Source organism: Acomys minous (genome assembly GCF_964271855.1).
Source record: "Acomys minous genome assembly, chromosome: 9".
In the NCBI taxonomy this organism is placed as follows: domain Eukaryota; kingdom Metazoa; phylum Chordata; class Mammalia; order Rodentia; family Muridae; genus Acomys; species Acomys minous.
In genome coordinates, this window is record NC_140490.1 from 14062287 (window position 1) to 14077338 (window position 15052).

General features: G+C 40.6%; 1 protein-coding gene across 3 annotated transcripts in view; it reads right to left on the reverse strand.

Moving 5' to 3' along the window:
- Positions 1-15052, reverse strand: part of GRID1 (glutamate ionotropic receptor delta type subunit 1) — a 715979-nt gene that overhangs the window by 45542 nt on the left and 655385 nt on the right. For all 3 annotated transcript variants that reach the window (XM_084796807.1, XM_084796806.1, XM_084796808.1), the window contains one exon: positions 13830-14025. In XM_084796807.1, coding sequence (XP_084652933.1) covers positions 13830-14025 — 196 coding nt within the window. The remainder of the gene's footprint in view (positions 1-13829; positions 14026-15052) is intronic.

Sequence of the window (15052 nt, forward strand, 5' to 3'; positions counted from 1 at the left end):
ACCTGGGTCATCAGGCTTACATGCCATGTGATCTTAGCTGCTGAGCCATCTCACCTGCTAAGCCATCTCACTGGCCCTAGCATTTTAAAGATTGCTAAATATTATATGTGGATTATAAGCATACAGGCTGTATACATTCCCTATCAAAATCACTTATTTTAACAGTGCCACACACTGGGGATGGCTATGTGCATGTGGAGGTGGGGTGCACCACACAGTTGAGGCTCAGAAAAAGGGGTCCAGGAACCCTTAGTTGCCAAGGCCTCTAGAACTCAGCAGGCTGAAGGAGTTTAGAAGACAGCAATTGTGAAGTAGGGAAAATAGCATCACCTTATTCTCCTACAAGGAAGCTGCACATTTAGTAGAAATAAAAATGGGCATTGCTCACACGGAGTTCAGCTTCCTTTCTGCCTCTCTGAGTTCCATTATCTTTCTGTGTGTTTAATTTCCTGCTTGACAGTTTTCTCTTGCATTCTCATGCTTTTCTCCACAAAACAGAAAAGCACAAAGACATGTGAACTGTAAAATGTATGTGCATGAGAAAGCAATCATAGGAAGTCTCCAACCTCACTCACTAATGAAAAAAACTACATGTGGTGTGTCCCATGATTTTTCCAAAACTAAATCACAGCCATTGGTTTCTGACTACTAGAATTCAATAGGGACACTTGGATGTAAAATTCAGTGTGAAAGCTCATATTTATTCTAAAAATTATTAAAGTTTTATTTTAAATTTTTAACTGATATATAAAACAGCATACACATGAAATGGAGCACTATGACATACATAATACCTGTACATACTACATGCTTATCAACTCAAATACTCATTAACTCTTTATCACAAATTTTTCTAAGTCCTTTATTCTACCTTTTAAAAGTACACAGTACATTATTATTATCTACTGATACTTCATATTTTAAACTGAACGAGAATTACAAAAGCAATATAAAAAATTTTTAAATGTAGTTTAAATGATGCTTAGAGGGAAATAAGTAGATTTAATGATTATATTATAAAAGAAAACAGGTATAAAAGTAATGATCTGTGGCCAAACATTAAGAAACTATACAAGTATAGCAAGAAGCACAACTAAAGTAAACAGAACAGGTTTTTAAGAAAAGCTGAAGTCAAAATACAAACAACAGAGAAAAGTTAATGAAGTAAAATTTGGTTGATTTTGTTTTGAGAGCATATCATATTGTAAGGAGATATATTTTTACCCAGTGGTTCCATGCATGCTACATACATCAAAATCTCAACAATTTTTTTTTAAGAATTTGACAAGACAATTCTAAGATTTAAAGAAAATTAAGGATTCAGAACAGCACAAATTTATGTGAGACGTTGAAAGATTGAAAAAAATTGAAAGATTAATGCTCCTAACTTATAGAATTACTGTAAAACTACACTGGTCATTTTTATACTGGTGTTAGAACAGGCTGACCAGCAAGGGGATATAGAAAATCCAGAACAGACTAACATGTATATTGCCTCTGATTATCAATCAAGGTATCTCATCTATCTATTGTGTTACCCACATAATTTTTAGCATATATCCAATCAAGTGAACATACTATGGACAGTAAATAAATGTGGACACCTACATTATTCCAAATAAAAACATATACTTTAGATGCAACACAATACTAAGTATTAAAACTTCTAGAAGAAAAATTGAATGTTAGATTAGGCAATAGGTTTTAGTCAGGACAGAAGTATTAACCATAAGAAAGCAAAGAATGACATGTAGTGTTTTATCAAAATTAAAAATTCTACTTCTCAAAGACGCCATTAAGAAAATGAATGGCCAGTCACCCTCTGCAAATTATATTTGTACCACTTCCTGTTCGTTGAGGACTTATATCCAGAATATATTACAAACTCATATAAATCAGCAATGAGAAAGATGAACAGCTCAATAAAAATTAACAAAAGACTTGAGCTCACCCTTCAGAAGAAGATGCATGACTGGCCAACGAGCACATGAAAAACTACTTAAGTTCAGTAGTTGCCAACTTAAAACAATTAATGAGGTGGTTCTTCCCACCCACTGCGCTGACTATGTTTTAGTGAAAGAGTTAACATTGGCTATAACCTCAAGCCAGCCACAAAGGCTGGCAACACTAATGAAGGTTAGGACGTCTAGGGAATCTGAACTTAAACAATGAGTGTGTGAAACAACACAATACCAGATAGGCCATTCCCCATGGCCCTACAGGCCCACCACTTTGTATCTAGCAGAGAAAAACAGAAATCAAACTCCACATAAGACTTCGGTATAGCCCTCTTTATAAAAGCCCTAAATCGTCAACAATGGCAATGCACTAGATCTAGTCAGAGTAGAAGAACAAGCTGAGAATTATTTTTTAAATGGAATACTATTCAAAAAGCCAAAAATGAGAGGAATAAAAGTTATGATATTGATAGTCACAAAGTCATGGGTCAGTTTTATAGAAACTTTGTTGAGTGACATAATGTGAACATGGATATTTATATTCCTAATCCATTTATATGAACCACAAGAGAGGCAAACACAACCCTGCTGTATATTCTGTGTGTGAAACATGACTAAAGAACACTGAAGGTAATGAAAATATATTTTGCCTAAATTAATGCGATGAACAAGATACGTATACCTCTTATTCTATGTATGCCAGTCGTTTCTCATGAAAGTCTGAGGCGTGTTTGTCTATTTTCTTTAATTTTCTCTTCTTACCGTATGGCAGATGCTAAGACAAGGTGCTGACATCTACTCAATACCTTGGGCTACAATCCTCAGGGCTTCTTTCAACTTTACACATTGGTAAATTACAAAATCACATTTCCATCAACTTCAAATATTCTCTGGTCATATTTTTCACACAGAACCCACAGCAGGGTTGCCTTTACCCTTCCTGTGGGTCGTATAAATGGATTCAAATATAAATATCTGTATTCACCTTACGTCACTCAATGAAGTTTCTATAAGACTGATCCATGACACTGTGGCTTTCAGTATCATAACTTTTTTCCTTTTCCTTTTGGCTTTTTGCATAGTATTCCATTTTAAGAATAATTCTCTTCTTCATTGAAGTAGGCTGTGTGTTGCCAGGAGTTAACCTGTCTTATTGTCAATGAATTTCTTTAAAATAATAATAAAAAAATCTTTAAATACCATATTATGTAGACCTGTGAGGTTTTTGAAGACTTTATCTATTTTCCCTTACCTATCTATAGATATATAGGTAGATATAGAATCATATCTATCTGTTAAACCTAGGATGTTTATTTTTGTAATATAAATAGACTAGTAATTGACATGACCATGATTTGATCAACTAACAATTAACTTGAATAACTTACTTATCCTAAAGAGCCTGCAAGAACACTTTCATTTCAAAGTATAGGAAGTAAACCTTGTATTCTACTTGAGTTATATGGGTACAATAGCTCATAATAGAGTAAAAATGTATATAATTTGCGTGAAGAATAATCTTGAGTTTGAATTCTATGCCAGTGTATCAAAATTAAACTCGTTTGCATCAATATACAAAATGCTATAACAGTGAATTGAAAATAACCTTGTGAGTAACAATTAAGGCCTTAAGTTGAGGAGTAGCTTCAATAACCTATTTTGTCCTATCATCCCTATACATTTCTATACTTCATCTTTCTTCTTTTCAACTGCTATCTCCAAACCTAAGACTGAAAGATAAAGGAAAAGGGACACATCCCTGAGTCTAACCTTGTCTTCTCTCTGAATAAGACCAATATTAACATACAACCTACGGAAATAAACATCTATAGATCAAGAAAGCAACCAAAAATCTACCCAACCCCCTTAGGGGAAATGGGGCATCATTCTCTTAAGGTTTCAGGACCTCCAAGTGGAGATAGATTCAAATGTCATGAACCAGCTAGTAGGCAAAATGTCCTTGTTTTAGGCACAGACAAAATTCTGTCTAAAATTTGGCAAGCTTGGATGCAGGCAGAGTCGACAGCCAAATTCTGCCCAGACAGAGTAAGCAAGTCCTCAATAGTTCCTGCCTCACAAATATGTCTGTCAGATATACTGGGCCAGAGGGCTGAAGATGATGCTCCAACATTATAAAGAGTTTTGGGTAACTATTCAGACAGCAAACTGTCTCTGTCATTTTTTTTCACTTTGGAAGCTGCTAAACTACACTTCCTGTTTACTCAGGTAATTAATTTTATTCCTTCTCAAGTCTCTGATAGGGCTGAAGACCAGATAGTTTAGTTTTACAATTAAGCTTAGTTGTTTAGGGGTTAAGATGTTTTTAGGTTTAGATAGATGTTTTAAGTTGATAAAATGAGATATGGTATATATTGATTTACATTCAGAATTTTAGATTCACCAAAATAGGAAAGATGTTTTCTTCAAGGTTGCTAAATATAAATAGCCAAAACACTATGTGTTATAATAATAAAAATAAATAGATAAAATAATAATTCTGAGCTAGGCAAACATTCCTAAAATCTCACCAATGATTCAAGAAGGTGAGTTCAGTTTGTTCAAAGGCACAGATTAAATTACATGCAATTTATACTCACATGTAGACCTCCTAGGAAAACCCCCATCAAATTGCATTTCTTTTTTTTAATTGCATTTCTTTAATGAATGAATGAATAAGGGAATAAATAAATGAGTAAAGGGAAGAGACAATTCAACCTGTAAGGTGGACCAAATACAAATGACATAGAAATGGAAAATGATCATCCATTGTGAGTGGCTTAGAAGGAAGGAGGCTCAGATTATCCCACTCCATACTAACTTGGAAGCAAACAAAGGACATAATTTAAGGCCTAAAGCATGCAATTGCTGGTATCAGCTGTTGTTGCTTTCCATTGCAGGGAGCTTCCTGTGTCTTGCCATCCATTTTCTGAGGCGTCAAACTACCTTTCCCATTATCTATGTCAAAGGACCCTGGCCTTTGGATTGGGCATCCCCAGAGCACAAGGAAGGGCCCTCTTGTGGCAGCTTCTCCCATTTCTCAGTAGGAACTACCATTATGCAGATGAGCCAACGTGCTGCCACATACATGGCCACCTCCATCACCTTCCAGCTCATGCCAAATGTGGGTCCTATGGAATTCCAAACTTTCCAATCATTCAGTGGAAGGAAGGCTGCAGTGCTTCTGGGGACCACCTCCCTATCCCCCATAGAATTGATCCCTAACACTCAGCAGGGAGTGCACACAGTGAGGGCTTGACAGAGAGCAGAAAGAAAGAGGGCAGGTGCTGAGAGGTGGTTCACAGGCAAACATTAGATAGGTGGAAAAATAGATAAGATGTGTGTACTGTATTCTCCTTGCTTAGTTTTCTTAGTTTGTGACCTTGGTGATATGCACTAAAAGGGAAAAAGTAGTTTCTGTGACGACAGTGGCCTCAAAGTACTTCCCTCTGAAAAATTACTGTCTCTAGCCACAAAGTCTGAGACAAGCTACTCATCTATTTATTCAAAGGGCTCAATGAGCTGTAAAGATTGACATTTAAACTATTAACACTATATTCTATTTGACAATGTTATTAAATATTAGGTCTGATTTATGGAAAGGCTTAATCGCTTGGCAGTCCGGATCAGCACAGCCCTGCATAGACACTGGGTTTTGTTGGATGTTATTTGGTAGAGTTGATTGAACTAAAGAAAAAAAATATTCCCACCAGCAACATTAGAGCCTGACTTCATGTGACATATTTATTATCATATAAATTTGAACCACTTGCAAGCTCAATTGTGTTATCTCTGAATTTCTCCAATTGATAATTTTAATAGTTTGGGAATAAAAAATAAAAGAAAAGCACATCTAAATAATCTTCGCAGTGACACATGTAAGGCTGAATAAACTTTCAAAATGGAAGCTAGGCATACAGCTTGCTACTTTACCTTGCAAGGGAAAAGGAAATAAAAGCATGTGCATATATAAAGTAGAAGCACATTGAGGGATAGAATGGCAGGGCTAGCCTGTGGGAACAGACAATGCTGGTTTGCTGACTGCTCTATTCCTGTGTGTGTAACAGCAGGCAGCCATCCTTTCTTAGACTAATGCCCCCCTTTCTATTACGTTATGGAGACAATGGAAGTCAATCAGTCCACTTAGCATGCAAACAACAGTATAGATAAGTCATTGGGCACCACGTCTTGTGCTACGGATTTCAAACTGAGACTATACCAGGCTAGCACTGAATTTGGTTCTAGTACAGCGAGGAAGAAGTTCCTAGGCTACCTGAGATGGACTAGAAAGGATAAGAAAGACAGAGACCGCAGAGATCATGAGATGGGGAGAAGATGGGGGAGGAGATGGTGCAGAGATAGATGAGGAGCTGTGAGACGTGGCTATAAATAGTGCAATGGGGCAGAGCTAAATCATGAACTATGCAAAGGGCTTATGAGGTGCTAGGTGGTGCAGGGTTGCGCTGGATGGTTTTATGTCAATTTGACACAAGTTAAAGTTATCTGATAGGAGGGACCTTCAGTTAAGAAAATGCTCCCATAATATGTGGCTGTAAGTAAGCCTATAGGGATCATTCTTAATGAGTGATTGATGGAAGAGGGCCTAGTCCATTGGGGGTAGTTCCATCCCTGGACTGGTGGTCCTGGGTTCTACAAGAAAGTAGGTTGAGCAAGCCATGGGAAGCAAGGCAGTAAGCAACACCCCTCCTTGGCCTCTGCATCAGCTCCTGCCTCCAGCTTCCTGGCCTGTTTGAGTTCCTGACCTGACTTCCTTCAGTGGTGGACTACAGCATGAAGGTGTAAGGCAAATGAACCCTTTCCTCTCCGTGTTAAATTTAGTCATGGTATTCCATCGCAGCAATAGAAACTCCGATTAGGAGAAGGGTTAAAATATGAGCTGCTGGGTAGTGAATAGAGGATGAGTTACTGAAGATATCTATGAGCTCCTAGGTGGCAGGACACTAGACAGTGAGCTGCTGGGGGAATTTACAAGCTATAAAGTGGTGTGGACATAGATTGGAACACTTCCAAGGTCCCTGTGAACTTCTAGATGGTGCAGAAATCTAGATAATGAGTGACTAGCAGTGCCTATGAGCACATGAATGATACACAGCTCTGCTATGAGCCAATAGTCACGCGTTTCATTGGCGAACTGATACATAATAATTATTTTAGGCTTTACATGCCATATGGTCGCTATTAGCTATGCTGGATTATTGGGAAAAAAGACATAAATGGAATGTAAATGAATGGGTGATGTTTTCTAGTAATATTTTATTTACAAAATATATCTGAATTATAACCATATGGTGTAGATTTGCCAATGTTTAATGAGTCTTTATGTCTTTAATTTTCTCTTTAATTTTGAGTTCATGCATGTATACAATAAAATATGATCATAATCGACTCCTGTTTCCTCCTTACAGCTTCCCCCATATTCTCTACAAGATGCCTCCCTCCCTACTTCATATATCTTTCTAAAAATAACCCACTAGGTCCAACTAGAGCTACCCATATGTTCGTGGGTGGTCTATTGGGCATTCACTGGAGCATGAGAAACCTACTAGTGGCAGCATCCTCAGTAAACACTGGTCCTCCTCCCCCCAGCAACCATCCACTGTCTGGAGTTTCTCAGTGTGGACTTTAGTCTGGAGTCCATCTATCTACCTATGCTGGGACTTTTGCCAGCTTGATAGGTCTTGTGCAGTTAGCCACAGATACTGAGAGATCATGACCATGGTAGTCCTGTCATATCTAGAACACAGCACTTCCTTCTTGTCCCCATCCTCTGGTCATTGCATTCTTTGCTACACCTCTTCTTGATCTTTCCTTCCCCTTGGTGCTGGTAGTGGGTTTATGAATGAATGTAGTGGGGTTGAATACTGAGTGCCGAGAGGCTTTTATGCAAGGAGAAGTGGGTGACTATGGGGTAGAACAGGAGTTGAAAAGCTGGCATAACTCAAAGGAAGGAGATACAAAAAAAATCATATAGAGGTCTATATTATACATCCCAAATCAAAGAAAAAATAAGTCAAAGGATAGTAGGACACATGTAAAAAAAAAAAAAGAGGGAAGAATAATGAGCGTTAACAGACTGAGCATGGATAGAGCAGTGGGGGAGGAGGGTGTGGGGAGATTAGATAAATCAAAACCAAGGATATAAGAAAAAGCCTTTAGGAAACCAACTAGTTAGTAAGATAATTTCAAAATACAGCCTAAAAATGAATCTCAACAAAATTATCCTGCACATGCGGAGATATTGACTAGTCTTCCTTTGGAGTGGTTGAGAAGAGTGAAGCCAGTCCCTCCCTGCCTCCCAGCTCTCTCTGCCACACATCCTTCAGGACCAAGGCTATCAACATGTAAGCCTAAAAATAAACCCAGATATATTTTCCTGATTTTTCTATCAGAGACTTACAGCCAGTGACCTGCTAACAGAGAGCAGGGACTGTGGGCTTAATTCATCTGCCTCTGCTCTTATAGACAGCAAACAATGACTCACTCAGGAAGAACGCACTATTCATTGAGACATGGCAGATGTCTGGCAGTGTTGTAAAAGCTATGTATTGTACTCTTTTTATAAATAAAAATTTCTTCTCTTTCTATATTGCTCCCTGCTGTCTTCCCTGTGACCCAGGAAGGACTGTGCTCCTCCTTGCCTGAGTAGTACTGGGCATGAAGTGGTAGAACTCAGCTGCGGGGCAACCATGACATAACTTTTTTCCAGTTCTGCTACTTAGAAATGGATTGCTTCTTGCTAAGCAATATCCCACCTAAGTTGTTTCAGGTCATTAAAAACCTCAGTACTCCTCAATAAAAAATAATAGCACTTCTCCAACATAGCCCAGCTACTAAGCTCCTTGACTTTAGTGGCAATTAGACATTGCTCCACTATTGCACACTGTCTGGAAATGGAGCCGGAGTCATCAAAGAGCAACTGGAAATTAGAAGTGTGATTGCCCTTCTGTGGCTAAAGGAGGCTCCAAAGTCCCTTGGTAGGCATCTGTTAGCCTCTGCAGGGCACAATAGCGGGCAGTCTCTGGCTAGTGTTTGGAGAGCTGCTCCTATGTAGATGTTAGGCTGTGACTCATGTCTTCCTACTTGTCAATTTTCACTTACGATGTTTAGATTTAGGGTATAAGCATCTGAAGTCTGGTCAGCTGTAGCCCAGTGACCCACAAGGTTACCAAATGTGTAGTCTTCATGCAAGGAGGGATAGCTCCACAGTGGCAGATAGAAAGCTTCTCAGCCCCGACCTTGCATATGGGCAAACAAAGAGGAAGGATCCAGTCGGGAATCGGAGCTTGTTTTCTAATAACAAAAGTTTGCATTCTTCATTTTCCAGCAATACCATAAACTCACTTTTATGACCCTGGTTATAAAAGCATGTCTGTTTGGTGCTAACAGACAATTTTCCCCTCTTGAAGATTCAAATGTAAGAGGGGGTGCCATGACCCTGAAATCACTTGGGGCTTATAAAATGATGCAATAAGTGTGATAAAAAAAAGATTAGGTTCTGTATCATGAAGCAACGGGCTCTGATAAGGACACTTTATCTGCATCCCTCATGGTTTGCTTTTATTTTATATTGCTTTGCTCATCTTGAATACAGTGAACAATGGACGAGGGTTGGCTAAGACTAGTAGCGATATCTCCCCAGTGACCCATCTCCAGATTCGTCACCTCCCAGAGGGTTTTAGTAGTGTATGCTGGCTTTCCATACATGGAAGCAGGCATTCAGATTGAGCAGGAAAGGGCTGGCATACATCAGGAGTCAGACTCTACCTGATTTGTTCTGGATTCATTTATTTGGAAGAGTAATGAGTACAGAGGATGATATTAATCATAGGCCTTGGTTTAGGATGTCTGTTCATGGCCCTTTTTGTAATTGAACCATCTAATACTTATTATTATGTGACATGAAAATATAAAAAGATAAAACCACTGCTTATATAAAGCTACAGTGACTGTGACTTACCCCAACAGTGAGTAACAACTTCTTTCCATCTGCAGCAATTACCATGGGGACTCTTGTATTTTATCATTACGTTGGATTTACATCTAAAGGAGCTTTATACACTTTTAAAAGGAAGTGATGGTACAAGTTATTTCCTATTAGTTGACCCATACAATATGGCCTATAATGCATTTTTGTCCAATAGTCTTCTGCTAAGTTTCATCTACAGCATTCAAGGCAGCTGTAGCTCATACATTTTATTGCAGATGTTTTTCTCCATGTTAGCTGCTGTTTGGGTTGTTTCCAGGATTTAGGCTCTATAAGCAGTGCTACTGTGGCCTTTCTTGCCTCCAAGAAGTTCATGTAGACTTATTTAAGGTGGATACACAGGAGTGGAACAGCTGAGCCATGGAGTACATGACGTCTCATTCTGTAACACAATGGCAAACCCTTTTCCAAAGGGTTGTATTGAGAACAATCCCACCAGCAATTAAGCACCTGTTCCTCTGCATCCTCTCTACCACCTCTCGTCTTGCACCAGGCTAATTGGTATAAAATGATATATCTTTATGATCTTAATTTGCATTTCATAAAACACTAACGACTTTAAGCATCTCTTCCTGTGATTATTGGCCATATGTGTTGTCTCTCTATGAAAGGCCTGTGCAAGACTTTTGCCCATTTTTTCCTAAGCTGATTGGGCCTTCCTTATTTACTTATTTTTTTTAGAATATTTATTTATTTATTTTTAAATATATTTTACTAATTTATTCATATTACATCTCAATTGTTATCCCATCCCTTGTATCCTCCCATTTCTCCCTTCCTCCCATTTTCCCCTTACTCCCATCCCCTATGTCTGTGACTGAGGGGGACCTCCTCCCCCTGTATATGCTCATAGGGTATCAAGTCTCTTCTTGGTAGCCTGCTATCCTTCCTGTGAGTGCCACCAGGCCTCCCCATCCAGGGGATGTGGTCAAATATGAGGCACCAGAGTTCATGTGAAAGTCAGTCCCCACTCTCCACTCAACTGTGGAGAATGTCCTGTCCATTGGCTAGATCTGCATAGGGGTTCGAAGTTTACTGCACGTATTATCCTTGGCTGGTGCCATAGTTTGAGCAGGACCCCTGGGATCCAGAGGGTCCTAGAAACCCACAAGTAGAACATTATGATGGGCAGATATGGTCCTTCCTTTTTGAGTTGCAGAAGCCTACCATATATTCCTGGTGTTCATCATATATGACCACTGTGTGTTGCAACTATTCCCTCCATGAAGTGTCTCCTGATAAACAACTACTGTTTCCTTCCTAAGAGCTTCTATGTGGAGTGCTATTTCAATTTCAAAGAGTCTATGTAGGTCCTCTGTGGATGGAGAACTGGCTCTCTCTGAAAAGGCCACAAGAAGGAACTCCAAGGCCCTCACTCAGGCCTCACCAAACGGCAGTCAACTTTGTGTTCATCATCCCCAAATGAAGTCACCTGACTCTACAAGACTGGATGTCAGGGATGTAAGAGAACCTGGAAGTTCAAGACAGGACCATCTAGTGCAGCATACTAAAAATGAAGAAGCCCTCACTGTTTAAGCATGAGGATTGGCACAGTTATGTAACATTTTATTATTCTGGTTAAATATAGAGACTTAAAATATCTTCCATATATGTTATAGAGTCTTACATTTCTGAGCAGACCCAGAAACAGGAAGTAACTCATGATTCTTGAGACTCTGAGAGGTTCCAGACAGGGAAAATAGCATGCTCCATGCATATCCTTGCGGAGCTTTAGAACCAAGACTCACCCCAAGTGTATCAGACATATCCCTTCTTTCAGCCTTGCTAGAGGGGAAAAAAAATCAATGGTGTAAACCTTCCCTTGCACACAGATGTGTAAGAGTGCATTCATTCCTGGCTTTGATCCATTGCACACTGAGGCCACAGAACAAAGGCTGTGCTCTGCCAGGACATACCAAGTTTGCCACACAGAACTGAGGCTTCTTCTCTTGAATGTCCTAGGGTTCTCCTGGGATGGGGTTAGAAGGATTTTGAGGGGACTCTCCTCATAAAGAGCTTGTAGTGTGACTTGGTGGCCCCAGAAGTTTGCCCAAGTTGAGCTCACATCCATAGCACTGTGCAGAAAGGCCAGACAGTTATTGAAGGAGGGGATTAGAGCAGTGTATCTTGTTGTGTGTTTGTGTGTACTTGGGGTGGTACTCTGCAGGGTGGTGGGGAAGGGGAGAGAGAGAAGGAAGGATGACAGGTGATACTGCCGAGCAAAACCACTATAGTGTTCTCCTGGGGCCACTCACAGTTTGCATGCCCCCTTATAAGTGACCTTAGGGACAGTGGATGGCACTTCCTAGAATTTCTGGACAGAAGGATGCCCCAAGAATCAACAGCAGGCACAGGGCACCTATGTTGATCCCATCACTTTTCTTCCCATAAAACTTTAAGAGCCACAGAACAGTACATGGCAGTGGATGCCAGCCCTGAGTCTGGACCCTGAGGAGTCAAAGGGACAGAGTCTAACCATAGGTGAAACTGTCTCTAGACTTCATCTGCTTGATGATACAGTGATTCTCAGTGCATGTCACTGTAGGAAAGTAAGCTAAATAAAGGAGCAATGTTTGACAAGCTCTCAGGCCAGAGGCTGTCCTATTTAGATTGCATGATTACCTTAACACATCCTCGTATTACCTGGGAAGAGAGACCCTCAGTTAAAGAACTGCTGCCAACAGATTGGCCTGTGGCATGAGGACATTTTCTTTTTTCTTTTTTCTTTTTTTTACTTTTTTTTCTCCTTTATTAATTTATTCTTGTTACATCTCAATGGTTATCCCATTCCTTGTATCCTCCCATTCTTCCCTCCCTCCCATTTTCCCCTTATTCCCCTCCCCTATGACTGTTCCTGAGGGGGATTACCTCCCCCTGTATATGTTCATAGGGTATCAAGTCTCTTCTTGGTAACCTGCTGTCCTTCCTCTGAGTGCCACCAGGTCTCCCCCTCCAGGGGACGTGGTCAAAGGTGAGGCACCAGAGTATGTGAGAAAGTAATATCCCACTCTCCACTCTACCATGGAGAGTGTTCTGTCCATTGTCTAGATCTGGGTAGGGGTTTAAGGTTTACCGCCTGTATTGGAGGATATTTTCTTGATTGGAAATTTAAATAGAAGAATCCAGACCACTGCAGATAGTGCCAGCCCTAGGCTGGATTATATAAGAAAGCTGGCTGGGCACAAGCCAGCAAACCAGCAAGCAATATTTCTCCATGGTCTCCACTTTAATTCCAGCCTTCTGGTTCTGCCCAACTTCCCTCAAAGCTGGACTGTACACTGGAGTATTGATATGAAGAAATAACCCTTTATTTCCAAGTCACTTTTGGTTATGGTGTTTACCACAGCAGAAAGACAAACAAGAAGAGAATGAATGGTTTTCTCTGACGTTCCTTTCCGGTTCTGGCCCCTTTCCTCTCTAGTACAGGCTCCATCTCAGAGCCACTGTCCTTGCCACCATCCCCCAAACACATCTCTTCTCGACGTCCTTAGGTCATCTTTGACCCCCATGTGGTCTTCCCTACACTAGTGTCCTTGTCAACTTGCCATGAGTACACCTGTCTTGAAGGTGCTCCCTTGTCCCTTGGTGTTTCATTTTTACCAAGTGCTCTCACCTATAAGGGCCACAAAACCAACAGCAAATGTGGAGAGAGGCTCATGGCTCTGTTTTAACCTGCCTGTTCTCTCATAACCAACTTTCCTGAGGAAAGTTAGAAGGTATTTATGCACAGCCCCCTGCTTCCACAGCTAAGAGTGGGCATCAACTTGAGGAGTATGAGGCTAGATTACCTACAGGCAGATGCCTCTGGGAAGGTATCTGTGTTCTAAAAGATGATCAAACTCATGGCCCAGATACCAACTCTTGCCTACCTTCCTGATGCCTTCTGAAGGATTGGACACACAGTTGTCAGCCCCTCCGTTCTTGCTTATGGTCCTCCAGAGCTCAGAGAAAGTGCTATCCTGCTCCAGGGGGTTGGTACCCTTGGCTCTGAAGTACTCATAGACAGCAGAATCCCGGACAGTTCCGTAAGACATCTCCAGTTGCTTGGACAGGTCCTGAAATGTCCTGAAAGGTTGAAAGGAAGTAAAATATTGGTAATTGCTGCATGCTATACACTACAAGGATAAAATGGGCTGCAAGCTGCCCCCCACCTGAGTTCCAATCTCTGCACTGACCCATTATCCACACTCCTCAGACACAGCATCCAAATGCTGTCCCTCAGTCCCTCAGCCTGAAGCCAGGCCTTCATATGACACAGATGCGTTTCCTGAAGAAGATTACCAAGCATAGAAAATGAGGTTCTGTGTTGAGCTCAGCACATACAACAGCAGGTAAAAAAAATGGTCCTTGCCATCAGAGAGCTTAGAGTACAGCTACAAAAATATGTCAAGGGAGGAAATCACTATCTAACAGAATTGGGGCCACACAAAACACCAATTCCTGAAGGCTTCTGCCCTGAGCATCCAAATGCTGAGCAGGCAAGATGGATGATGTAGATGACTAGCCTTAGGGCACTTGGGGTTAGTGTGGCAGACACTCATGATGATGCTGGATCAATTAAGAGGCATCCCCTCCAAAACTTGCAGATATGCTGGGGTTCCAGCCAATTAATGATGCTGAGTACCTTGCAACCAGCTTGATCTTTGAAACAGTAATGAAAACTGGGTTTTTCCATGGATCTCCTGATTTTCTTAAGCATCTAAAGTTATTTAGAAGATACTGATGATTGAGTAACAATACTTTTGAGAGCTTGGGTTCATTTTACAGAGAAGAAGCGATGTAGCTCCAGCAAGGCATACATTAGAAGGCCAAAGTGTCTCAGGAGGACCCTTCAGCGACCTGACAACAGACACAGACACCTCAACTGGGTCAGAGAAGAAGGCTTTCTCCCTTCAGATTGCTTGTAGGTAAGGCAGTGGGGGAATTTTCTTGATTAATGGTTGATGTGGAAAGGTTCATCCCACAAAGTAGGGCTGGTTCTGGGTTGTTTAAAAATGCAAGTTTGGTCATCCATGGGGAGCAAGCTAGTAAGCAGTAGTCAGAGTCTCTGCTTAAGTTTCTGTCTCTAGGTTCCTGCCCTAACTCCTCTTCG